This window comes from Pristiophorus japonicus, chromosome 9 (assembly GCF_044704955.1).
Source record: "Pristiophorus japonicus isolate sPriJap1 chromosome 9, sPriJap1.hap1, whole genome shotgun sequence".
Classification (NCBI taxonomy): Eukaryota; Metazoa; Chordata; class Chondrichthyes; family Pristiophoridae; genus Pristiophorus; species Pristiophorus japonicus.
The window spans coordinates 152,624,840-152,651,990 of NC_091985.1; the positions used below are offsets into that span (position 1 = coordinate 152,624,840).

At 44.0% G+C, this 27,151-nt stretch overlaps 1 protein-coding gene across 8 annotated transcripts in view; it reads right to left on the reverse strand.

Moving 5' to 3' along the window:
• The window catches only part of afdna (afadin, adherens junction formation factor a), a 282,635-nt gene that overhangs the window by 179,948 nt on the left and 75,536 nt on the right, over window positions 1-27,151 (reverse strand). For all 8 annotated transcript variants that reach the window (XM_070889970.1, XM_070889971.1, XM_070889972.1 and 5 more), the window contains exons 4-7: window positions 22,282-22,439; window positions 20,134-20,300; window positions 15,593-15,750; window positions 1,779-1,890 (exon numbers count right to left, since the gene is read on the reverse strand). In XM_070889970.1, coding sequence (XP_070746071.1) covers window positions 1,779-1,890; window positions 15,593-15,750; window positions 20,134-20,300; window positions 22,282-22,439 — 595 coding nt within the window. The remainder of the gene's footprint in view (window positions 1-1,778; window positions 1,891-15,592; window positions 15,751-20,133; window positions 20,301-22,281; window positions 22,440-27,151) is intronic.

Consider the following 27,151-nt stretch of genomic DNA (forward strand, 5'->3'; position numbering starts at 1 on the left):
TGATTTTTTTTCTGCCAATTGACTCTAAAGGATGCTCTCCATCCAGCTACAGACCTGTGTAAAGCATTGCCATAAAGATGAAGATAGCAAGAAGTGATGTCTTGCAAAAAACACTGTATTCCAGAATCCACAACCAAAGATCCAGACCCTGCTCAAAACATACTGTTTGTCAGAGCCAGATGCTACAGTACAAGGAACAAAATTGAGAATCTCAAACTCTTTCAACCACTAAATTCTTACATTTATAAAGCATTTTATTACATCTCTCAAGCGTTCCATAACACCAAGTAGAATTACTTTGAAATGCAGTCATCATTGTTCAGCCATTTTACGCACAAGATCAGGTAAATCACAATACAGGTGCAGCATCGAGAATCCAGAGTTCCGGAATCCGGGACGATCGATGGCAGAGTCACCCGGAATCCATAAAATGTTCCGGAATCTGGACCAGACGACCCTGGGGCCCCCCCGCCGCTGCCCGGCCTTGGGCCTCGCCCGCCACCGGCGACCTCCCCGGTGGGGCTGGATGACCCAAACAGTTCCTCGGAGGGAATCCCCCCCCCCACCCCCCGCTTTTATGACGTTCCGAAATCCGGAAATACCCAAACCTGGGCTCGGATGTTTCCGGATTCGTAATGTCAGAAACAAATCTTAATTCCAGAAAAGCCAGGAATTCGGAACAGCCTCGTTTACGGAATTTAGGCACTGCACCTGTACAACAATTGACCAATGTGTTTTGGTGGTGGCCTCCCATTATTTATCGGGGACTTGGCCTGGAGGATGGTGCACGGAGCAGTCCTGTGCAATAAATTTTTAAGCCGGTTCACGGGCTCCCAGGCCGCCTGCAATTTCTGCAGTCTGGAGGAGTCCGTGTTCATGTTTTTACTGAATGTGCGAGGTTGCAGCCCCTGTTCCAATATTTAAAAGGGGCTGCTCCTCAATTTCTGGTTGCACTTCAGTCCCACACTCCTGATCTTTGGGCACCCTGTGCGGAGGGGAGCGGGTAGGTCCGAGGGCCTCCTCGTAGGACTGCTCCTGGGCACGGCCAAGGGTGCCATCAGCCGGTCCAGGCAGCGGGCGGTCAAGGGGGTCGTTCAGCCTGACTGCCTGCCTCTCTTCCGCACGTACATCCGGGCCAGGGTGTCCCTAGAGATGGAGCACGCGGTGTCCACCGGTACGCTCGCGGCCTTCCGCGAGAGGTGGGCGCCGGAGGGACTGGAGTGCATCATCACCCCAGGCAACCAAATTTTAATTTGATATTATGTTTTAAAGTTTAATTTGTTTTAATTGCCGGGGTTTTAGTGTCCCCCTCCACTTTTATAGGGGGCAATTGTAAAATATTGAATTTTAATGCCCTAAAAAAACACAAAAAAAAAGAGGCTGTTATAAGTGTCTGGAGTGTCCCCCAGATCGGGGGGCACTCGATCTAATGTTGATTTGTTTACTCTAAAAGAGTTGTTTTGGTGGTGGTGGTTAAAGAAGGAATTCTGACCAGAAATGCAGGAGCTCAAGTTCCCTGCTTTTAATAGTGCCATGTCCAGTTCAATGTTCACCTGAGCAGGCAGATGATGTCTCACAATAACATCTCACCATTACACAAAGAATTGAGAGCCCATCCTAATTCTCCACTTCACCTGAACACAGCACTTGGTCTTAATTTCACCCCATCGCCCCCCTGCCCCCAAGATCAGATCAGCCATGATTTTATTGAATGGCGGAACAGGCTCGAGGGGCCAAATGGCCTACCCCTGCTCCTATTTCTTATGATCTTATCTCACCTTTGTCACTTGGCCAGTCTCTGAAAATCTGGAGAGGACATTCATCATCGTCAAGTAGAGCCTCTTTAGCACCTTTGTCATCAGAGTGTTGTGCACCAGGTGGTAATACTACCTAAGAAAGAAAATATTGGCAAACAAAAAAATCAATTTCCCTAGTTGGTATTCAGCTTTTCCCACAATTAAAAAAAAGGTCCAAACAAAATTTGTACTCTCCAACTTTAATTTTAGACTGTACATTTAATACCCGAGAAAGGAAAGAGTAGGAAAGAGAAAAGGAAAGTAGGAATGTAGAGAATTTTTTCGCGTCTTTCACATCCACAGGACATCCCAAAGCATTTCACAGCCAATGAATTACTTTCTGAAGTATAGGCACTATGCTAATATAGACAAACACAGCAACCAATCTGCACAGCAATAAGAAAGAAAGACTTGGATTTATATAGCGCCATTCACGACCACCAGACATCTCAAAGCATTTTACAGCCAATGAAGTACTTTTGGAGTGTAGTCACTGTTATAATGTGGGAAACACGGTAACCAATTTGCGCACATGCACACTCCCACAAACAGCAATGTGATAATGACCAGATAATCTGTTTTTATTATGTTGATTGAGGGATAAATATTGGCCAGGACACTGGGATAACCCCACTACTCTTCTTCTAAATAGTGCCATGGGATCTTTTACGTCCACCTGAGAGAGCAGATGGTGCCTTGGTTTAACTTCTCATCCGAAAGACGGCACCCCCGACAGTGCAGTACTCCCCCAGCACTGCACTAGAGTGTCAGCCTAGATTTATATGCTCAAGTCCCTGGAGTGGGACTTGAACCTACAACTTTCTAACTCTGAGGCGAGTATGCTACCCACTGAGCCACAGCTGACACTTTACAGCATAGAAACAAGCCATTCTGCCCAACTAGTCCTTGATGGCGTTTATGCTCCTCTCGAGCCTCCTCCCACCTTTCCTCATCTAACTATCAGCATAACCCTCTATGCCCTTCTCCCTCATTATGCTTATCCAGCTTCCCCTTAAATGCATCTATACTATTCGCCTCAACTACTCCCTGGGGTAGCGAGTTCCACATTCTCACGACTCTCCAAAGGGATCCCTATTCGGGCATAAAATGCTTGAAATATACACTATGGAATGGAACAAATCATAAAACTTTGCACAATAACACTTTACAAGGAACTGAACATTTTCAGAGTGAGGATCATGAAAGTGCCCTATTGCTATTCTAAAGCGTCCATTAGAATAGTCAATTAGATTTGTGTTCAAATATTAACTGTGAATTCATACATATCTGGAAATGTTGGTTAAGAGCAAAAGCTGACAAATTTTATAACTATAGGGGGGAAAAAGTTTAAGCCATAGGAGCATGGCAAATGCATCTTTTATGGTTACAATGAACCATGTAATGCTAACTTCTCAACCTAGGTCACGTTCCTGTTCTAACATTAGACCAGCAGCTCTTTGTATTAAAACAAATACATTGGAACTGGCTGGGGACAGCCACTTTCCAATCACGTGAAGTAAATTTTACAACAAAAAAAAGTGACTCTTAAAAGACAACTGGAACTTAGGTGGGAGGCAGTGGTTGGACAAGTGCTGTCACAAGCAAACACCTCCAATATAGGAATCACACAATGATTTCAACATCTCAAGAACCAGAACTGCAAACCAGGTTACAAGTACTGCTGCGTACAAACACTGCGTCAAAACAAGTTTCTGGTAGCAATCTTGCCTCAGAATCAGAAGGTTTCAAATGTGATCAACTACCAAATATATTTGAGCAGTGTAAAAAGGACCCCAAACTATTGAAGACAGACTTTCTAGAAAGTAATCAGCAGCATTCAATTGAAACAAGGGCCTCCTAGTCAGAAGGACGGTGCGAAGATTGTAGCCATCAAGCTGGTAATACTAACATTAAATTTCAATAAATCTGATTGTTAGGAAAAGCACTATATATGGATGGCAAACAAATGAGCATTCATAGTGGTACACATTCATCTAGAAGCAACTTTTAATTCACTCAAGAATGAGGTAAAGTGAACTACCATCCAATCATTAAATAAATCACTTGGTGGAAGGAATAATGTTGCAAATGGGATAAGCACCCTCCAGAGGATTGGATATTAACGAGTGTATAGATTAGAAAAATACGTCATCCTGCTGAAAGCCACCTGGGTGAAGAACCATCAAGCTAGAACCATGAAAGGTTGCGGCCTATAGCAGCACAAGCTATTGCTCATGGTGAAGTATTAAGCGGATAAGAAACTCTTGAGGCAAAAGATGCATTTCAAGTTCTGCTAATAACCTCGATGTATAATACAGGCTGTACAAACTTTAAATGAGATGAGTCTGTGCAATGCTCTTGGGGGAACTTTAGAACATGCAATTCAATTGCTACAACACTAATTAAGCGTCTTTCTTCTTAACTAGTACCCTGCTGAAGAGTCTAAATTTAAAATGTAAAATATAAAATTAGATATTCACAATGATCTACTTGGATTCAAGTCCTGCGGATTAATTTTGATAATCAAATCCATTATTAAATGATTGATCTCAATATATTAACCCATTAAAATATTACAACTTAATTCTGGCAGTGGTTTTTTTTTTTTACACAGCAATAAATTAGTCACACAATGAAACTCAACTCATTTCCCCCTCCTGCTGCCCAATTCAGCATGAATGGCCCTGTATGTACACTGTTCTACACCATGGCTCAACAAAACACACCAGTTTATTTTATTATATACTACCAAACCACCCATGGCAGTGCTCATGGGGAATTGGCAAATATACTATTTTATACCATGTAGCCAACAAGATATAAAGTAAGAATGGCTTCTCTGATAGCAATATTGGGGGCTTCGGTGCTTTAGGGCGGATTGGGGTCTTATGACATCAAGTGGTTGGGGTTCAGGTGGGAGGAGGCAACGTGGGGGGTGGGGGGGGGGGAAGGGGGAAGGGTGAGGGAAAGAGAGAGAGGGGGGGGGTGAGGGAAAGAGAGAGAGGGGGGGGGTGAGGGAAAGAGAGAGAGGGGGGGGTGAGGGAAAGAGAGAGAGGGGGGGGGTGAGGGAAAGAGAGAGAGGGGGGGGGGTGAGGGAAAGAGAGAGAGGGGGGGGTGAGGGAAAGAGAGAGAGGGGGGGGTGAGGGAAAGAGAGAGAGGGGGGGGTGAGGGAAAGAGAGAGAGGGGGGGTGAGGGAAAGAGAGAGAGGGGGGGGGTGAGGGAAAGAGAGAGAGGGGGGGGGGGTGAGGGAAAGAGAGAGAGGGGGGGGGTGAGGGAAAGAGAGAGAGGGGGGGGTGAGGGAAAGAGAGAGAGGGGGGGTGAGGGAAAGAGAGAGAGAGGTGAGGGAAAGAGAGGGGGGTGAGGGAAAGAGAGGGGGGTGAGGGAAAGAGAGGGGGGTGAGGGAAAGAGAGGGGGGTGAGGGAAAGAGAGGGGGGTGAGGGAAAGAGAGGGGGGTGAGGGAAAGAGAGGGGGGTGAGGGAAAGAGAGGGGGGTGAGGGAAAGAGAGGGGGGTGAGGGAAAGAGAGGGGGGTGAGGGAAAGAGAGGGGGGTGAGGGAAAGAGAGGGGGGTGAGGGAAAGAGAGGGGGGTGAGGGAAAGAGAGGGGGGTGAGGGAAAGAGGGGGGGGTGAGGGAAAGAGGGGGGGGTGAGGGAAAGAGGGGGGGTGAGGGAAAGAGGGGGGGAGAAGAAGAAGGGGGGGGAGAAGAAGAGGGGGGGGGGAGAAGAAGAGGGGGGGGAGGAGAAGAGGGGGGGGGAGGAGAAGAGGGGGGGGGGAGGAGAAGAGGGGGGGGGGAGGAGAAGAGGGGGGGGGGGGGGGAAAGAGAAAGAAGAGAGAAAAAAGAAAAAGGAGAGAGAGAGAGAGAGAGAGAGAGATTTGCCGACATTGATTCCAGAATGTGCAGATTTGAAGGATACAATTTTCAGGAATAACTGGTTGAAGAATCTCATTACTGGACAGTGCAAATATATAACACAGGTTAAGAGTCTTATAGGCCCCAAGTTTCGTGCCGCGGCAAAAACGGTGGGCGCCTGTTTTTCGCGCCGAAAACTGCGCCTAAAAAAAAAAAGTCCGATATTCTTGAGCTCCTTGGAGCTCGATGTCTGCTTGGCGTGGCGCGCTCTTCGCAGCAGGGGGCGGAGCCTAACTCTCGCGCCGATTTTCTAAGTAGCAGGGGGCGGGTACAATTTAAATTAGCCTTCGTGGTGCTGGCAACCCCGCGCAGTCTCACACAAACATTGGCACTCGACCATTTTTAAAAATACTGCAGAAAAAGTGAAGATTTGTTTCTTGGACCCCTGCAAAGGCTTGTAATTTAATTTGTTTTGATATTTCTGTGTGAGGGAGTGCTTTTAGCAGCACTGTTGAATAAATCACCTGCTGAAATCAGTGAGTTCAGCTTTTCACTGCTAAACTTGCAGAACCAGTGCTGCATTGGTGCATGCAAATTAAGGACTGTGTGTTTTGAGAAATAAGAATGCCAATTCAACTTTGCAATGGATCAACGTCCACCAAGAACCAAGAATTTCTTGCGTGAGGAAGTGGAGATATTAGTCAACGTAATTGAGCAGAGATGGCAGGAGCTAGATATCAGCAACAGAGGTCGCATAAAAGTGCCACCAAAAGAAAAGAAGAAACGCTGGAACCACGTTGCAGAAGATTACTGCGCAGTGGTACATACCAGGAGATCTGGAAGTCAGTGTAAAAAGAAATGGCATGACCTTGGTCAAGTAGTTAGTGTAAGTAATATTTCCCATTTTTAATTTAATCGTAATTGTAACCTGGCTATCTGTATGTCCCACCTTGCAGACTGACACACTCTGTAAAAAGTTATATTTTACTCTTTGCAGAAGAAATTGGCCCACAACAAAAGGGAGGCAACTCGGACAGAAGGAGGCGTGCCCAATCTGCATCCACTGATACCCTTGGAACAAAGGGTAGCTGCTATGATGAGTCGTACATGGAGAAAAGCAATCGGTACAGCACAAGCTGGGCCCGCACGCGAGGAAGAGGGCAAGTCCTGAAAATGCATCATGGCCCTTTAAATCAACCTGCTGCCTGGCCTGCTATGTGTGAGAGTACTCATGCCATCCACCCGGCCCCCTCTCTTGCTGTTAAGCATTTGACTGTTCTGATGTATTTTGCAGAACATGATGATGATAATGACGATGATGATGACGATGACGATGCTGCTGCTGCCAACCCTGAGGATCCTGAGGGTACAGAACAAGAACCAGTACAACCAGCTGCGGACGATCCAGACTGGATGATGGCAGCGATGACTGAAATGTCTGCAGGGGAGAGCTTCCAATTTAATGTTTATGAGCCCCCATCAAGGGGCATCAGAGTTTCAACCCCTAGCATAGGTCTTGGTTCCACCTTCCATGGTTTCGCTTCCGATGTTGCGGGTCCCAGTGGTGCTGCTGGTATAATGCAGCATTCTACAGTCAGTGCACTACCGTCCGAGCCTGCACCTCCCTCTCGCATAGGTTCTGGTTCCACCTACTATGGTTTTGATTCCGACGCTTCGGGTCCCAGTATTGCTGCTAATATCATGGAGCAGTTTACACCCATTTGTCCAACATCCCAGCCCACGGCTCGCACTCGAGTGCTGTCGTCTGGAACACCGAGCGCCCCACAGTCCCAGCCCATGCCTCCCTGTGTAGTGGTGCCGCTTGCAACACCGAGCATCCCACCGTCTGTGCTCGCGCCTCCCAGTGTAGTGGTGCCACAAGGCAGACCCAGGCAGAGGAGGAGATTGGAGACACGCTCTCCTGAGATGCAGCGTGCAACAGATGCGACTCAGGTTGTGGCATTGGGTATGGAGACCAATGAGCTTACCCGATCACTCATCGGTGGCGTCAGTGCAGTAGGTGAAGAGTTGACGGTCCTGACGGGAGAAATAGCAGTAATGACACGGGAACTTAGGGAGGGAATGTCCGAGGGAGTGCAATCGACGGCACAGGCCGTTAGGGAGGGCATGCAAATTACAGCACAGGCAGTCAGGGAGGGCCTGGTTGAGGTAGCTGCTGCAAGGGCACACAGCCCAGCCAATCAAATGCCACCCCCATGAGGAAGTGAACATTCACTGAGATATGGATGAGACATGGTTGCAGCCTTTCTTTGCTGCTTTTGTTCTTGTTCTTGATGTAGCGTTTTTCAAATTGAAATTGTTTTGTAAGTTTTGTAACTTTACAACTTATAAGGGATCTTATGGTTTTTAAGTGATCTTATAGTGTAAATGCTCTCACATTTTTTTGTATCTTATTTAATTTTGCACCTAAAAAGTGATCCTGAAGTTTAAGTGTTCTTCAGAGTGTAAGATTTTTCACAATGAAACTGTTTTGTAAGTTTTGTAACTTTACAACATAAGTGATCTTAAAGTTTTTAAGTGATCTTCAAGAGTCATATTAAAAAGTATAGTTTGATACAACAAATATTTTATTAGAGTGACGTTAACTTTTCAATAAAATATTTTTTCATTAGAACTGTTTCATGTTCCATTAACACAACACAACGTCGGAACAACTGCAAAGAATAAACATGTCCATATGCAAGTGGTCGTAGAGCCCTCAGGCATCAGTAGTTGAAGCGTTCACGGATGAGCTGCTGGCGCAAGTCTCGAGCAATCGTTAAAGGGGCACGATGGACAGCCCTCCTCCGACCTCGTGCTTCGGCATCAGGCACTTGCATGCTTTCCTGATTGTCGTTATCATTCACATCCTGGTCTTCCGTAATACTATCATCATGCACTGGACCCTCACGTCGGTCTTCGGGTTCCACTACCAGCTCCTGCTGCCTCATGATGGCTAAGTTATGAAGCATGCAGCACACAACAGTGAAGTGACCGACAATCTGAGGAGAGTATAGCAACTGTCCTCCGGAATGGTCCAGGCATCGGAATCGCTGTTTCAATATGCCAATGGTCCTCTCAATGATGCTGCGCGTCGCAATGTGCGCCATGTTGTATTGACGGTCAGCTTCTGTCCGTGTCATGCGTATGGGCGTCATGAGCCAGGTGGTCAGGCCGTACCCTTTGTCTCCCAGTAGCCAGCTCTGCCCTTCTGGCTGCTGCTCAAACATGTCAGATAGAACGCTGTTGCGTAGGATGAACGCATCATGGGTGCTGCCAGGGTATCTCGCATCGACTGACATGATGCGCTGCTTGTCGTCACACACGAGCTGCACATTGATAGAGTGGAAACCTTTCCTATTTCGGTACTGCTCAGATTCCTCCACGGGTGCTCGCAAGGCTATGTGGGTACAATCAATGCAGCCCTGTACCTTTGGGAAGCCGGCAATCCTGAAGAAGCCCACAGCCCTCTCATGGATCGCTTGTGCGGTCATTGGGAAATTGATGAAGTCATTCCTTCGCGCATAAAGTGCAGCCGTGACCTGGTAAATGCAGGCATGTATTGCACGTTGAGAGATGGCACACACATCTCCAGTTGTAGCCTGAAACGATCCCGAGGCATAGAAAGAAAGTGCAGCTGTTACCTTCACTTCAACAGACAAGGCAGTTGTCCTTCTGCTTCTGGGCTGCAAATCTGCTCTCACCATATCACAGATCTGAGTGACAACTTCTCTGCGAAAACGCAGCCTTTTCACACAATCAGCCTCGCTCATGTCCAGGTACAAGCGCCTGGTTCGATATTGTCGACGTGGGTAAGGTCTCCTGCCCATCAACCTACGGGCTACGACGTTCCTGGTGCGGTGAGCTCTAATCAATTCTCTCCTATGCAGTGAATTGATGGCAAACCATTGCATAATACGTGGTGTTGACAATGCAGCACCCATTCTGCAAATTTAAATATAAAACTGTCGATGTGGCTGCCTCTCCCTGTCCAAATGGCCTCAGTCCCCCTCACAGCTCGAAGGCTGCTGTTGTATCTTCGGCTGCCGTCGAGCCACTGACGCCGCCCCTAAAGCGTGGCCGAATGGCCTCAAGCACCATAAAGAGCTGCGTGTGTCAGGTGTTGATTCTTCGGCTGCCGGCCAGCCACTTACGGCGCTGATATCCTATGGCCGAATGGCCTCACGTCGGTCCGCTGCTGCTTCTTCGGCTGCCGGCCAGCCACTGACGCCGCTGATATCTCGTGGCTGAATGGCCTCGGGTCCGTCCGGTGCTGCTTCTTCGCGGCCAGCCACGAAGAGAATGAAGGCCTGCCTCAAGCACTGCAGCTCAGCTCGAAGCTTGCTGCCGCTGCCTTCGAGACACTGACACCACACCGCTGCCTGTCTCCAACATGAAAGGCCTGCCTGAAGCACTTTCACACAGGTAGGAACATGGTTTATTTAATCTTTTCTTTGCGTATAAATTTTTATTCACGTTGGATTTATTTGTATAACATTTGTATAAGTATAACTAAGGATCGATTGTAGAATTTAATGACTTCGCTTCCCCCCCTCCCCCCCCACCCCCACTTCATTCCCTACGCCTAATTTGTAACCTACGCCTGATTTTCTAAAGTGTAGACAAGGTTTTTTCGAGCGTACAAAAATCTTCACTTACTCCATTCTAAGTTAGTTTGGAGTAAGTTTTCACTCACGAAACTTTGAAATCAGGCGTAAGTGGCCGGACACGCCCCTTTTTGAAAAAAAAATTCTGTTCCAAAGTGAAACTGTTCTAACTGACTAGAACTGGAGCAAACTAAATGTGGAGAATTCCGATTTCTAAGATACTCTGTTCTACACCAGTTGCTCCTAAAAATCAGGAGCAAGTCATGTGGAAACTTGGGCCATAGTATCTGGTCTTAAAGGGCAGCAAAATATAGATCAACAACATGCTCAGTCACGTATAATTAGCAAATTCCCCAAAGCATGTGAAAGTGAAAATAAACAACTTTCATGTGCACACTCTTACACCTTTCGACAGCAAACATAACCTATAATGTGAATTCCATTTTACAGATTCATTATTTGTACTAAATGACAAAATGCAAACTTACACACACAACGGATCTGGTTTTATAGTATTTTTGATGAGTTTTGGTTCATGTACAAAGTTAACAGATTTTTTAGAATCTCAAGCCTTGCAACTGCCTTGTATAAAAGGAATGATGTACTACACTCATCCGATTCGTCACGTACTTGAACTTCAATTAAATGCAAAAAGCATTATACCTAGAAAATTATTAAACCCATTAATACAAACCTCTAGTATTTTAATTCCACACACTGGCTGTATACAAAACAGCCTGAAGTGTTGTGATGTAGATTAGTGTGACATTTCAACAAGTATGATGAAACAAACTCTGATGAAGCCAGAGACAGTCAGGCATTTATTTGCAAGATCTGCCCCAAAAGTACTCTTGATAGAAATCATCATCATCATCATAGGCAGTCTCTCGAATAGAGGATAACTTGCTTCCACACCAAAAAGTTCACAGGTGTTTCAATGAAGGACCTAAAATTCCAGTTCTGAACTGCTTATTGAAGATGCCTGTGCATGGATTTTTTTTTTTAAACGTATGATGGCCGTTGCACACCAGCCACCACACGGGCTTGACAGAGCTTGGTCTTGGTCCAGTGGTAAGGATTAACCAAGACGACTGGAGACCAGCTTTGCTGCACAGTATCGCAGTATAGGCTGGCCCGTGCTGCCCCTGGGCCATCGCCTCTGCTGGGCCCCGAACTCTCACCTCTCCTGGGCCCCGAACTCACACCTCTCCTGGGCCCCGATCACGTCCCTCTACAATCTCTTGCTGCTCCTTCGCCCCGACCTCGCTGCTGCTCTGTTGCTTGCCGCCTCTCCTGCTGTACCTGCTCACGCTCCAATCATCGACCTGGATCTTGGTGATGTCCAATCTAGTCGCCTTCTTTGCTGCAGTTGGTCTCCTGCTCCAGCAGCAGTCTATGCGGCCCCCGGCCTGTGAGTATCATCGGAGCAGGCCGGGGAGCAGAAGAGGAGGCGTGGCGGCCTGGCCCAGCAGTCTGTGCGGCCCCCGACCTGTGAGCACCATCGGAGCAGGCCGGGGAGCGGAAGGAGTAGCATGGCGTCATACCATTCTAGGGAGCAGCACGTGATAGAAAACAGACCAACATTGGAAACACCTTTTCAAGCTGCAATTTGTATTTTAACGCCAATTATTTTCTTGTGCATAGATATCCAAGAACAACTTCCCTCATTAATTTAAGGGATTCAAATGTCAAGCCACAAGAGCAAGACTCAAGCGATTTATAATTAATTTGAAAGCTAAGGTGACATTACTGTTTGGTAATCACCCACATATGAATTTTTGTAATACAGTATACATAGGGTGGAGCTGGCAGGGGAAGTTATTTGTAAAAAAAGTCGTCAGTAACATCATGGTAGATCAGATAGCCAGAATGATCCATATATTTGACTTTTGATAGTCTCACTGATGGATTAATGAAGATGACTAAATGGCTATAAATTTATCATGCAATAGTCTGCAGCTGAAAATCAAAACTTAAACATTAAATAGTACATAAACTGGAATATTGCAAGGTACCAATATGGAGACACAGGTGACATTAAGAAGCACATGAATTGCTTTAATAAATATGATTCGAACAATACGGAAACATACTCTCATTTATTATTCATTGCAGCAATAGAGTTCACATCCACCATTTTATTAAGAAGGTCATGAGTTCAAACCCCACTATGATTCTTCCAAGTGATATCAAGGGAATGCACGGTTATCTTTAGATTGGTCAGAGGTAGGTTTTAAGAAGCATCATAAAGGAGGAGAGAGAGTTGGCAGGGTTTAGGGAGGGAATTCCAGAGCTTGGGGCCTAGGCAGATGAAGGCACTGCCACCAATGGTGGAGCGAGTAAAATCAGGATGTGCAAGAGGCCAGAATTGGAGGAGCGCAGATATCTCGTGGGGGGGCGGGAGTGCTGGAGAAGATTACAGAGATCTGGAGGGGTGAGGACATGGAACGATTTGAAAACAGGATGAGAATTTTAAAATCAAGGTGTTACTGAATTGGGAACCAATGTAGGTCAGCGAGCATAGGGATGATGGGTCAACGGGATTTGGGCAGCAGAGTTTTGGATTACCTCAAGTCTAGAGAGTAGAATGTGGGAGGCCGGCCAAGAATGCATTGGAATAGTCAATCTAGAGATAACAAAGGCATGAATCAGGGTTTCATCAGATGAGCTGAGGCAGGGACGGAGTCGGCCGATGTTACTGAGGTGGAAATAGGCGGTGTCAGTGATGGCGCAGATATATGTCGGAGACTCATCGCGGGGTCAAATATGACACCAAGGCTGCCAACAGTCTGGTTCAGCCTCACAGTTGCCCAAGAGAAACATGGAGATAGTGGCTAGGGAATGGTGTTTGTGGCATTAATCATTATCTTGTGCATGTATTACTGGGATGATTCCCCAACATTCAAAGGAAGATTTTAAAATCAGCTGCCAGTACTGTACAGCAGTCAAGACATAAACTGGGTCCACCTTGAGTGATTAATACAGGAAACAGCTTGGCTGGAACTGCTACATTGATGACTTTAGATAATCAAAACTTTATAAAGGAAATGCCCATGTAAATTTTTGCAGATTACAAAAGCACACTATTGCTAACATGCAAAAAGCAAAATTTGAAACTACTATCATTCCAGATGTGCATAGTCAAAAACCTTGCCACTAATTGGAATAAAAAGAATTTTGGTGTGTTCAGGAGGAAGAGTAATACAATTGACAAAGTGTTAAATTTTTAATTTGGACCCTTTATTACTGGAAACGGCATCAAAAATGCTGCTCACAGGGTTAAAATGGTCAACATCAGAATTAGGAGCAGGAGTGGGCCAAATTGGTTGCTCGAGCCTGTTCCTCCATTCAATATCATGGCTGATCTTCGACTTCAACTCGATACACATATCCCTCAGTTCCCCGAGAGTCCAAAATTCTATCGCAGCCCTGAACCTATTCAACGATTTAGCAACCGTAGCCCTCTGGGGTAGAGAATCCCAAAGATTCGCAGCCCTCATCATTCCTCCTCATCTCAGTCATAAATGGCCAACACCTTATCCTGAGACTGTGTCCCCTAGTTCTAAACTCTCCAGCCAGGGGAAACTTCCTCTCAGCATTTACCTTATCAATCCCCCTCAGAATCTTGTATGCTTCAACGGGATCATCTCTCATTCTTCTAAACTTGAGATTACAGATCCAAATCTACCCAATCACTCCTCATAGGACAACCCTTTCATCCCAGAAATCGATCTAGTGTACCTTCGTCGTACTGCCTCGCAGGCAAAAATATCCTTCCTCAGATAAGGAGACCAAAACTGTGCACAGTATTTCAGGTACGGTCTCATTAAAGCCCTTCACAATTGTATTAAGCCTTCCTTACTCGTGTACAGTAGCATAATGGTAACTAGTAATCCAGAGGCCTGGACTAATGATCCAGCGACAAGAGTTCAAATCCCACCACGGCAGCTGGGGAATTTAAATTCAGTTAAATAAATCTGGAATAAAAAGCTAGCATCAATAATGGTGACCATGAAATTACCGGATTGTCGTAAAAACCCATCTGGTTCACAAATGTGGTCTATATGTGACTCCAGACCAACAGCAATGTGGTTGACTCTTAACTGCCCTCTGAAATGGCCTAGAAAGCCACTCAGTTGTCAAGGCAGCTCACCACCACCTCCGAGGGTAATTAGGGATGGGAGATAAATGCTGGCCTTACCAGTAACATCCACATACCGTGAATGAATTTTAAAAAAAACTCCAACCTCCTTACAATAAAGGCCAACATGCCATTTGCCTTCCTAACTGCTTGCTGTACACGCAGGCGGTGTGTGTTTCCTGTACGTGGACACCTAAAACTCTCTGAACGAACATTTAATAGTTTCTCACCATTTAAAAAATCCCATTTTTCTATTCCTCCTAGCAAAGTGAATAACCTCAGTTTCCCACATTATACACCATCTGCCAGCTTATTGTCCACTCGCTTAACCTGTTTACATCCTTTTGAAGACAGTGTCCTCCTCACAGCTTACTTTCCCACCTAGCTTTGTACTCTCAATCCTCAGGCTTGCTTCTATTCTTCGCAACATTATAAGCCTCTTCTTTTAATCTGATACTATCCTTAGCTTCATGGAATGTACATTCATTGAGAATTTTGGAATACATCTTGTTTACCACTGCTTATATACCATAGTTACCTTTTAAATCAACAACAATAACGCCTTTGATATAGTAAAACGTCTCTAACATAGTAAAACGTTTCAAGGTGCTTCATAAAAGTATTATGAGACAAAAAAATTGACGCCAAGCCACATTTGGAGAAATTCAGGCAGGTGACCAAAAGCTTGGTCAAAGAGGTAGGCTTTAAGGAGCGTCTTGAAGAAGGAAAGAGAGGTAGAGAGGCGGCGAGGTTTAGGCAGGAGTTCCAGAGCTTGGAGCCTAGGCAACAGAAGGCACGGCCACCAATATTTGAGTAATTATAATCAGGGATGCTCAAGAGGACAGAATTAGAGGAGTGCAGATATCGCAGGATGGGTTGTGGGGCTGGAGCAGATTACAAGAGATAGGGAGGGGCGGGCAAGCCCATGGAGGGATCTGAAAACAAGGATGAGAATTTTGAAATTGAGGAGTTACTTAACTGGGAGCCAATGTAGGTCAGCGAGCACAGAGGTGAGGGTAAGCGGGACTTGGTGCAAATTAGGACATGGGCAGCCGAGTTTTGGATCACCTCTAGTTTACGTAGGGTCTAGTCAACACACTTGTTTACTAAAGTAGTCAAATACGCATTACAGTATAAAGCTATTCCCTTAATTTAAAAAGTGTTGTATTATTACGTATGCATGCACAAAGAATACACATACCCGTGCTATACAATATTCCTTTGGGTTTTCCTTTTCCAGTCCATATTTCTCAAGGGCTTCTCCAACAGCGAAGTCTGATGTATCCGTTGTTGACAACAAGATGGTCTTGTATGGTATATTTGGCTTTAAACTATCCGCATAGATCCTAAGAGTTCCACCTGGACAAAATAAAGATAAACGTTTTAATGTTCATAATTGCCCAATTAGATTGGACTAGCCTTTTTATGGCTTTGTGTACATTTTCTTTATACACAGCCAACGTGCGTGTGGAATCAATAATTCCTAGCAACTATCCCAAAGCAGTAGCACAAAAACAATGAATTATATTTAAACTATAATTTTCTACTTAACTTAGAAAATTTAAGTAAAGTTTGAAAGAAATATAGTTTATAATTTCTTAAGTACACTGAATCATCGACTAAATATTGGTCTGCTCAACAATTTGAATAAACATTTTGTTCAATACCCAAGTTATTACTACTTTTTTTTAATGAAGTGTATACTTATGAATAATCTATTCCACATCTTAGATCAAGTCATCCACAAATTGCACAATGAATCTTTCCAATCTAAGTCAGTGAATTTAAAGGGAGGACTAGACTGAATGCAGCTGCCCACATGGAGGGCAGATCACTCAGTCCATTTCCATGCCTTCCAAGAGTAAGTTGCAGTCCAGCAGCTTAGGTCTGAAAAGAAATCAGTTGCTGGAAAACAATCAGGCAAACCATCGAGGGATTAGTACCTATGATACAATGAAAGCCCCTCACTCAGGAGAACGTGGTTGTTTCTATTAGGCCTCACTCTCTTCTACCAAAACCAACACCTTGTGCCCCTCCACCTTCATCTCCAATAAGTGCAAAGAGCTCACGGACTTCGTCACCCAAGACCAAGTCCATGCATTCAACTGCCTCTGCTACTTCTTCCCATTCCCTTTGCCCACAAAGCCAAGCCTCCCACCCCTACTGGCACTGAACCCACATCTTTCAACTTCTCTCCCATCTTCCTCTATACTGTCTTTGTCTACGAGAGCCACTTACTGCTTCCTTGACCCTATTCCCACTAAACTGCAGACGACCCAATGTCTTCCTGGCCCATATGCGAGCTGACATTGTAAATTGTGCTTTCTTCCCAGGTACTGACCCTCCCTTTCAAAGCCACCATTATCAACCCCTCCATTCTGGCAATCGTTTCACTTCCTGTCCCAGCATAGTTTTATTTAGAGTCCTCCGAGGATCCATCTTCTCTCCCCCACCATCTTATGCAATATCTATAGCCACGAGATCAGTTTCGACACATACAACAAACTCCAGCTCTGTCTCAGTCCCTCCACTGCCTGTGTTATCAGACCATTTGTCCAACATCCAATGTCAGATAAGTCGTAACTTCCTCCAGCTAAACAAAAGGAAGGCTGAAGCCATCCACTCTGGCCCCTGCTACAAACTCTCTACCCTAACTACCGATTTCATTCCCCTCCTTAGCCATTGTTTCAGAGTGAATCATAAAGTTCATACACCCAAGCAGAGATCCCAACCGCACATCTTCGCAACCATAAAGACCATCTACTTCCAGCTCTGTAATATCACCCGCCTCTGCTCCTACCTCAGCCCATGTGCTGCTAAAGCCTTCAATGATGCCTTTTTACTTCCAGACTATTCCAATGCTCACCTTGTCAACATTCTCCCACTCACCCATCCTCTCTGACCTATAATCGTTCCAGTCCTCAACACTTCCAATTGAAAATTTTCATTCTTGTGTTTAAATCCCTTCATAGTCTCATCCCTACTAATCCCTGGAAGCTCCTACAACCCTCTGAACTCACTGTTCCTCTGACTAACCTTGTGCAGCCTCCTCCCTTCACCCTACCATGGATTTCAAAAGGAATAGTCTTGCTTGACCAACCTCATTGAATTTTTTGAAGAGGTTACAGAGTAGACAAGAGTAATACAGCAGATGTAATTTATCTAGATTTTCAAAAGGCCATCGTTAAGGTACTGCATAATAGACTGATGAACAACGTCAGAGAATGTGGAGCCAGGGGACAAGTAGCAGAATGGATAGCTAGCTGGCATCAAGACAGAAAGCAGAGAATGGAGGTAAAGGGTAGCTATTCAGTGGCAGGAGGTGGGTACTGGTGTTCCACAAGGATCAGCACTGGGACCACTGTTGTTCGCAATTTATATTATCAATTTAGGCTTTGGAATCAAAAACACAAATTTCTAAATTTGTAGTTTACATCAAATTGGGGGGGGGGGGGGGGGGAGGAAAGAGATAGTCAATACAGGGGACGAATGTAACAAATTACAGGAGAACATTAATAAACTTGCAGAATGGGCATATAATTGACAAATGAATTTCAACACATAAAAGTGAGGTATTACACTTTGGTAGGAAAAATAGGGAGATCACATTACTTGGGAGGGTGAGAGTCTAGGTGAGGTAGAGGAGCAAAGGGATCTCGGAGTAACATAGAAATCTAGAAAATAGGTGCAGGAGTAGGCCATTCAGCCCTTCGAGCCTGCACCATCATTCAATAAGATCATGGCCGATCATTCACCTCAGTACCCCTTTCCTGCTTTCTCTCCATACCCCTTTGATCCCTTTAGCCGTAACGGTCATATCTAACTCCCTCTTGAATATATCCAATGAAATGGCATCAACAACTCTGCAGTAGGGAATTCCACAGGTTAACAACTCTGAGTGAAAAAGTTCTTCCGCATCTCAGTCCTAAATGACCTACCACTTATCCTAAGACTGTGTCCCCTGGTTCTGGACTTCCCCAACATCGGGAACATTCTTCCTGCCTCTAACCTGTCCAGTCCCGTCAGAATTTTATATGTTTCTGAGATCCCCTCTCATCCTTCTAAACTCCAATGTATAAAGGCCCAGTTGATCCAGTCTCTCCTTATATGTCAGTCCAGCCATCCCAGGAATCAGTCTAGTGAACCTTCGCTGCACTCCCTCAATAGCAAGAACATCCTTCCACAGATTAGATGACCAAAACTGAACACAATATTCCAGGTGTGGCCTCATCAAGGCCCTGTACAACTGCAGTAAGACCTCCCTGCTCCTATACTCAAATCCCCTAGTTATGAAGTACAAATACACAAATCGCTAAAAGTGGTAACAAGGCCATAAAAAGAGAAAACCAAGCACAAAGGTTTATTTCTAGAGGAATTGAATTGAAAAGTATTGAAGTCATGCTAAATTTGTATCGAACCTTGGTTAGACCACACTGCGTATTGCACTCAGTTCTGGTCGCCACATTATAAAAAGGATAGCTTCTGAGGCAGTCCTTCAGAGTCAAGGATGACTTAAAAAGGATATACCTGTAGTACAGTTCTGGTCGCCATATCATAAAACGGATAAAGAAGCACTGGAGAGGATGCAGAGGAAATTTACAAGGATGATTCTAGAAATGCAAGAGTGCACATATCAGGAAAGGATGAACAGGCTGGGTCTCTCTTCTTTTGATAAAAGACGGCTGAGGGGTGACCTAATAGAGGACTTTAAAAATTATGAAAGGTTTTGATTGAGTGGCTACAAAGAAAATGTTCCTAATTGTGGGGAAGAGCATAACTAGAGGCCATCAATATAAAATAGCCACCAAGAAATCCAATAGGGAATTCAGCAGAAAATTCTTTACCCAAAGAGTGGTGAGAATGTGGAACTCTCTGCCACAGGGAGTGGTTGAAGCAAATAGTATAGATGCATTTAAGGGAGGCTAGACAAGCATGAGGGAGAAGGGAATAGAGGGTTATGCTGATAGTTAAGATGAGGAAAGATAGGAGGAGGTTCGCGTTGAGCATAAACGCCGGCATGAACTGATTGGGCCGAATGGCCTGTTTCTGTGCTGTTAATCCTATGTAATCCTATGTAAAACCTTTCCTCTTGTCCAATTAATTGAGACAGCCGTTCCTTGGTTCCACTATTACCTGTCCAGTGTAGTCATAGAATCTCCTGCAATGTCTTCTCTTTCCACCCAGCCATCGTTACCTCTGGAGTCCCCCAAGGATCTATCCTTGGCTCCCTGGGTTGTCAGACTGCTTGTCCACCATCCAGTCCTGGATGACCAGCAATTTCCTCTAATTAAATATTGGAAAGACCAAAGATATTGTCTTCAGCCCCTGCCACAAACACAGTTCCCTCATTACTGATTCCATTCCCTTTCCTTCCTTAGCCGCTGTCTCAGGCTTTTCGCAACCTCAGCGTTCTATTTGACCGATCTGAGCTTCCGGCCCCATATCCTCTCCACTACAAAGACTACGTACTTCTACATCGCCCGTCTCCGTCCCCGCCACAGTTTATCAGCTACTGAAACCCTCATCCATGCTTTCATTACCTCCAGACTTGATTATTCCAATGCTCTCCTGGCCAGCCTCCCATCTTCAACCCTCCATAAACTTGAGATTCAAAACTCTGCTGCCCAGCACCAAGTCCCAGAATTCAGAAGAATCTTCTTTACACCTTTTAAATTACACCTCTGAAGCATTTAGGATGTTTTACTACATTAAAAACGCTATACAAATACAAGTTGTCAATACCTGAATCGGGCCGTCCATCAGCACTACGAAATTCTTGCATTCTTTGTTCTAACTTTTGTTGTCGTCTTCGTTTCATAACTACCTCAGGGTTAGATATTGTACGGGTGAAGCTAGTCTCTGGCATGTCTTTGTATACCTCTGCTGCAAGATGCGAACTTGAGTTCTCACTATTGGTAGAAAAGAGACATTTACTATTTAAAAACTGGAGAAAAAATGTAGATTACAGTCAGTTTCTGCAATTTTAAGTCTTTTGGGAAGCTTGATAAAAATATAATTTCAGAATGGTCTCCTGGGAACTTTGAAATTTATCTGATATAATTTTTTTTTAATTGTAGTTTCATGGGTTTTCAGTGGCTTCATGAAATCAACCTTGTTTGAGGAAGGAGTAAATTGACACATTAAGGTCCGTCAGTAAGGTTGTGCTTGCATGGGCAGCACCGTGGATTTAAGGACTAAAGTAATTTATTTGACCTTAACCCCTTGGGTTTAATTGGGCTAGGGAACAAAAAGTCCAGCTTATTAATGTCCTAATGGTCTTGGTCACTCATTACTCTCTGCAGGTCTGGTGCATTCACTGACTCTTTCTTGGGTTGTTCAGCTTTCTTCTCCTGGGAAGTGATTTTTATATTGGATTGGGTAGCACCTTGACTGCTAATATTAACACAGTTCTTGGAACATGTCAAACATAACTTGTTCAAATTGCAACATATTCCACAGACCTGTCAGCCACATATTTGCTGCTGTGGAGAATAACCTTTTTGTAGTTGGCAGCAACAGGTCAGCTCGGCTATAGGCTGCACGGAGGTCGGGGGGAGGATGCATAGGGGGAATTACTTGTTTTCCATTAAATAATTCCAACAAGCATTGGCTGGATCTTCCAAAGTTGCATGGTAACCTAGTAAACAAGAGTCAACATAGTTCCGGGTCCCAAACCAACCTCACTGATCACAGAGAAACCAACCCAACAGGACTGCAACACTTTACGATGCCAAGTACCTAGACTGCCAAAAGGCATGTGGCCAAGTTCCAAACAAAAGGTTATTAGGTAACTCAAAGCTGTGGGGAAATATGCTGAAGGGTAGAGAACAAAAACAAACAAAAACAACAACAAGCAAATATAAAAGTACAGCTCTCTGGTCACACCCAGAGTACTGCATTCAGTTCTGTTCACCAAGATATAATGGAGACATTCAAGCTCTGCAAACAGCACAGAGTATCATGTGGCCGATCTCAAGTGTCAATAGTCTGATTAATGAGACAAGACTGGAGAAACTTTGGCTTTTCAGCCTATAAATGGGATACAATCTCAGCGGTATATAAGGGAATAGGAAAAGTAAATTCTGAATATTACGTTAAATTAAGTTGTAAGTTTAAGGCAAAGGAATACAGGTTCAAACTAGTACAAGATTGAGACTGATCAGAAAAATCTTCACTTAAGATAGTGATAATGCATTGAATAGACTTCCTTATAAAGTAGGCAAAAATGCAGTAAAGGGGCAACTTCAGTCTTTCTTACATTTAGACTGAATGAGCCTTCCTCATCCATAATTATATTGTGACTTCTAATAAAAAAATTAAAAGTATAGGTCATCATTTGAGAGAAGGCATCACATCCAGGGCTGCAGGAAGACTGTCCACAATACTTTTCTGCACTTATTTTTTCAGCAATGTTGTCGGCAACTTGTATCCATTGGAAGGATAGGAAATCCTGGTCACCAAAGAGGACTAGGTTGAGGCAGTGAAAGGATTGGGTTTGAAGGTTAGCAAGAGTGAACTGTAGGATTAGGGCATCGTTTTAGAACTACTGCTCCTATATTACAGCACATGAATTGAGGAAGACAATTCTTTTAGGAAATCATCTATTCTGGAATACATTGACAGTGTTACTTCCATTTCCATATATTTTTGAAGTGTTGCATGCCAAGCTCAGCACTACACAACATAAGCTTTAATTTGCATTCAAATGTTGTTTGGAGTATACAGGAGATGAAACATCTGAGAGCACTGACGTATACTCTGCCAAAATTTTAATATAAATCAACACTCAGCGTTAAAGGTGGGCACACACTGCATTACTTCAGAGCACAATGATGAACCCTGAAATTAGGAAAATGGTTGTGGGCACAGGAAAGTTTTGCTTCTGCTTACCCATCACCACTGGGAATAAGTCTCTCATCATCTGCAGCTTGCATTAGTGCTTCCTTTTCTCGCCTCTTTTTCTCTTTCTTTTCCTTCTTCGAGAGTGTTCTTTTAAAGTTCTGGATCACACCTTCCTTCTCTTTTTCTGGACCATTACTCTGAGACTTCTGAAAATCAAACAAGTGTTACAGTACCTGTAGATGCAGCAAATGTTGAAAGTATATGCAGTTTTCAACCCCACCATCACAAATTCAGCTTAAAAAATAAAATTAGTCATACCCATTTATTTGCAACTTGCTTAACTGTAATTCCCGTTTTAACAACCATTTCTATAGTTGCTTTCACTCCCTCCCTCCCAACCCCACCTTTACTTCCGATTGTGAAGTGTGTTTTATTGCAATTTCATTTATTGCAACTCCTGCTTATATGCAAATGTGGCATGCAGAAATTCTACTTTGATGAGACTTTTCCATTTGACCCTGGGGCTTTTACCTTTTAATCTGATTGGGTTCATTGGTTAATGTGCCTCAAAACTGGATTGACCTAGTTTCCAGTCATTTCTAACAGAAACATAAAAATTTACAGCGCAGAAGGAAGCCATCTCAGCCCATCGTGTCCGTGCCGGCCAACAAAGAGCAACACAGCCCTCGGTCAGCAGCCCTGAAGGTTACATATAAACCTTCCATCAATCACCTTAAACCTATGCCCCCTCTTAATTGACCCTTCCACCAAATAGGCGCTTACTATCCACTATATCCAGGCCCTTCAAAATTTTATACACCTCAATGAGGTCTCCTCTCCACCTCCTCTGTTCCAAGGAGAACAAACCAAGACTATCCAATCTGTCCTCATTACTAAGATTCTCCATTCCAGACAGCATCCTCGTAAATCTCCTCTGCACCCTCTCCAGTACAATCACATCCTTCCTATAATACAGCGACCAGAACTGCATGCGGTATTCCAGCTGTGGCCTAACCAGTATATTGTACAATTTAAGCATAACCTCCCTGCTCTTGTATTCTATGCCTCGGCCAATAAAGGCAAGCATTCCATATGCCTTCTTAACCACCTTATCCACCTGGCCTGCTACTTTCAGGGATCTGTGGTCAAGCACTCCAAGGTCCCTTTGTTCATTATTTTTTCCAATAATTTTCCCACCATTGAGGTTAGGTTGACAGGCCTGTAATTACTCGGCCTATCCCTTTCTCCATTCTTAAACAAGGATATCACATTAGCAGTCCTCCAGCACCATGCCTGAATCCGAAGACTGGAAAATGATAGTCAAGGCCTCTGCCCTTTCCTCTTTTGCTTCGCTCAACAGCCTGGGATTCATTGTTCATCTGCACTTCTAAGTGGCCTAGCGTTTAATGCGTATACCCTCCCCAAGTGCATTACCTCAGAATTAAATTCCATTTGCCACTGCTCTGCCCACCTGACCAGTAGATTGATATCCATGACTTTCCTCTTCATTATCAACCACACAGCCAATTTTAGTGTCATCTGCAAACTTTTTAATCATACCCCTTATATTCAAATCTAGATCATTGATGTATACCACAAAAGCAAGGGACCACGTACTGAACTCCACTGCGGAACTCCACTGGAAACATCCTTCCAGTCACATAAACACCAACCAACCATTACCCTTTGCTTCCTACCTCCAAGCCAATTTTGGATCCAACTTGCCACTTTGCCCTGGATCCCATGGGCTTTTACCTTCGTGACCAGTCTACCATGTAGGACCTCATCAAAAGCTTTGCTAAAGTCCATATACACTACATCGTATGCACTACCCTCATAGACCCTCTTGGTTACCTCCTCAAAAAAATCAATCAGGTTAGTCAAACATGATCTTCCCTTAACAAATCCGTGCTGACTGTCCTTAATTAATCCTTGCCTTTCTAAATGTAGATTTATCCTGTCCTTCAGGATTTTTTCCAATAATTTTTCCACCACTGAGCTTAGGCTGACAGGCTTGTAATTACTTGGCCTATCCCTTTCTCCTTCTTAAACAAGGGTACCACATTAGCAGTCCTCCAGCACCATGCCTGAATCCAAAGAGGACTGGAAAATGATGGTCAAGGACTCTGCTATTTCCTCTTTTACTTCGCTCAACAGCCTGGGATGCATTTCATCCGGGCCTGGGGATTTATCCACTTTCAAAGCCACTAAACCCTTTAATACCTCTGCTCTCACAATGCTTATTTCATCCAGAATTTCACACGCCTCCTTGATAGCAGTATCTGCATTGCCCCTTTCCCTTTGTGAAAACAGACGCATAGTATTCGTTAAGAATGTTTGTTAGTGTTCTCTTTCTTCTGTATTAAAGCTTAGAAAAATGAATCACAATAAATTTTAATGCAAGAGGCACAGCAGCAAAGCAGATTTTTTTTTACACTTGGTTTTAAAAAGCTTTTACTGTGCTGATAGGACATAGAGTTACATCAAAATCATTTGCTATCAGAACTCCTTTGTACCTCCACTAGCATTCCAGTAAGTAATTTAGCCCAAAGATCAAGAGTATTTCCCCCTTTTTTGTGGTACGTTAGCACCAGGGAATGGAACACTCAGTCAGGGTAGAAAATCCAACTGCCCCAACAATGCCAGGCGGCCACTCCCAATACACCAAGCTGATATTTCCACTTGCTATGCTATGCTTAGTGAGACTGCCGACTAATGCCAGTTTTGTGCCAAAAACCCACAATACCCTCGAAGAGATAGGTTAAGAGACTGCCCAAAATAGTGTTGAATCCTTACAACAGATGCAAGACAACAGACAGCAGCAGGGGAGAGAGAGCGGGGACATAAACAAACTCTTTGTCTGCCCTCAATTGTCGTTGGCGGAATTTGAATCCAAAAGGTAAAGTAACATGTAAAAAGGAACGGACTGCAAACATCTCTATTTTGGAATTTTCATTTACTAGCCACCCAATCACTATCATCTGACAATAAAAGAACTGCACAGAACTAGTTTTGAATAAATAGCACAATCGACTAATAAATACTATCCTCTACACGTTAATTTATCTGCAGAGACTCTGAGTAATAATTAAATTTGTTGGTGCTTCTGCAGTGTGTGTAAATACAGATGGCATAATCAAGCTACTGTCTATAAGTATACACTTGATGCCTATTTTAAGTTTCAGAAGGTGGCGGCACCTTAACATCATACAACATGGGGAAAAAAACTTCGTCAGCAAGAAGTTACATAAATATCCAAAATCTGTCATCTATACTTTGAAATGAATAACCAAAATGAGTAAACATCTAAAATGTTCTAAATCATTTCTCTACTATACTGACTGAAATTTGAAAAATGATAGCATGATACTCCCAAACAATGTTCTTTTAAGCTGCGTGGCCGCACGGTGTTCTGAAGCTCACACGCAGCCGGTGAGCCGGCTTTTAAATAGAAAAATTGCGCGCGTGCGGAATTTTGAATGGACTGTGCAGACCGTTAAAGGGGCCGCCCTGCCCAAAACAAAAGGGAACACTGCTTCCATTGGCTCACAATTTCCCCACGTTTGATAGCTATGATCTCAGCCAGCGTCATACAGCAATGCTACAAATGACCTTAATACCTGTGTTAGAGTAAGGAATATTTCAAAGCCAATGGAAAGGAACTTGGGGCGGGGGGGGGGGGGTGGCAAAGAGAACCACTTGTTGTGGTCTATGTCAGAAGTAACAGGAAAGAGGTCCGGCTAAGGAAGTATCAGGATCTAGGAGAGAAATTATAAAGCAGGATCTTGTAGATCATAATCTCCTGATTACTACCCTAACTGGGCTAACTGACCGAGGGATAAACAGATTAGGAAAGTATCTGCGTGGTGTGGGAAGGAGGGGCTCCATTCCATAGGACACCAGCACCAAGACAGGAAGCAGCTGTGCCGCTGCGACAGGCTGTACCTGAACCAGGCTGGGATCAAGGTTCGAGTGAAAAGAATGAATAGCAGCACTGTGCAAAGTTCTTTAAACCAATAAAATGGTAGGGGAGGGTTCAGATAGAAATAGTAACCTAAAGACAATAAGAATGGAAGAAAGATCAGGGTACAAAATGTAAAATACGTGTTAAAAATAAAGCTGGAGTGATTAAAAATAAAGTGATATTAAATTGGTGGGATAATATACAGAACATCAGCATCAAAAAATGCGATAGGTGAAAAAGAGAGAAATACAATCAAGGCACAAGGGCTGGGTGGAAAGTGTTACCCAAATAAGGGTTTTTTCACATCTGCATGTAGCATAACAAATGAAGCAAATGGAAAATAAAACGTGAGTTAGAAGCACAAATTCAGTTCAAACAATAAAATGTAGCAGCTATTACCGAGACCTGGCTACAAATTGGGCATGGGTGGGAGCTAAATATTCCAGGCTAGATGATCTTTAGATAGGAAAGGGAATACAAGGAGTAGCAACACTGATAAAAGATAATTACAGCAGAAAACCAAGGGATTTGAGCAAATTGATCAGGCGGTAGAAACACTATGGGTAGAGCCCAACAGCCTAACAGAGTTATGAACTCCTAACTGTTAGGAACAGTTCAGAGTTCTCCACAGACCTCCTGATAGTAGTGACATAGTGGACAAGGAAATGCATAAATACAGAGATCAAGGAAGATTGTAGCAAAAACAATGGTATTATGATGGGAGTGGGTAAAACTGTGGCAGTTGGAGTTCAATGTAGGAAAGTGCAAGGCCATCTACTTTGGATCCAAAAAAGACAAATCGTAACACAGGTTAGTCTAAAAGTAATCAAAATGCTAAAATACTGCTGCTGTCCAGAAAAAACTGCATATTTCTCAAAATACATTATTCTTTAACCGTTAGAAAAAAAAGACAATATATTCTCTCCCCACTCCAATCCACACTTAATTATCCTG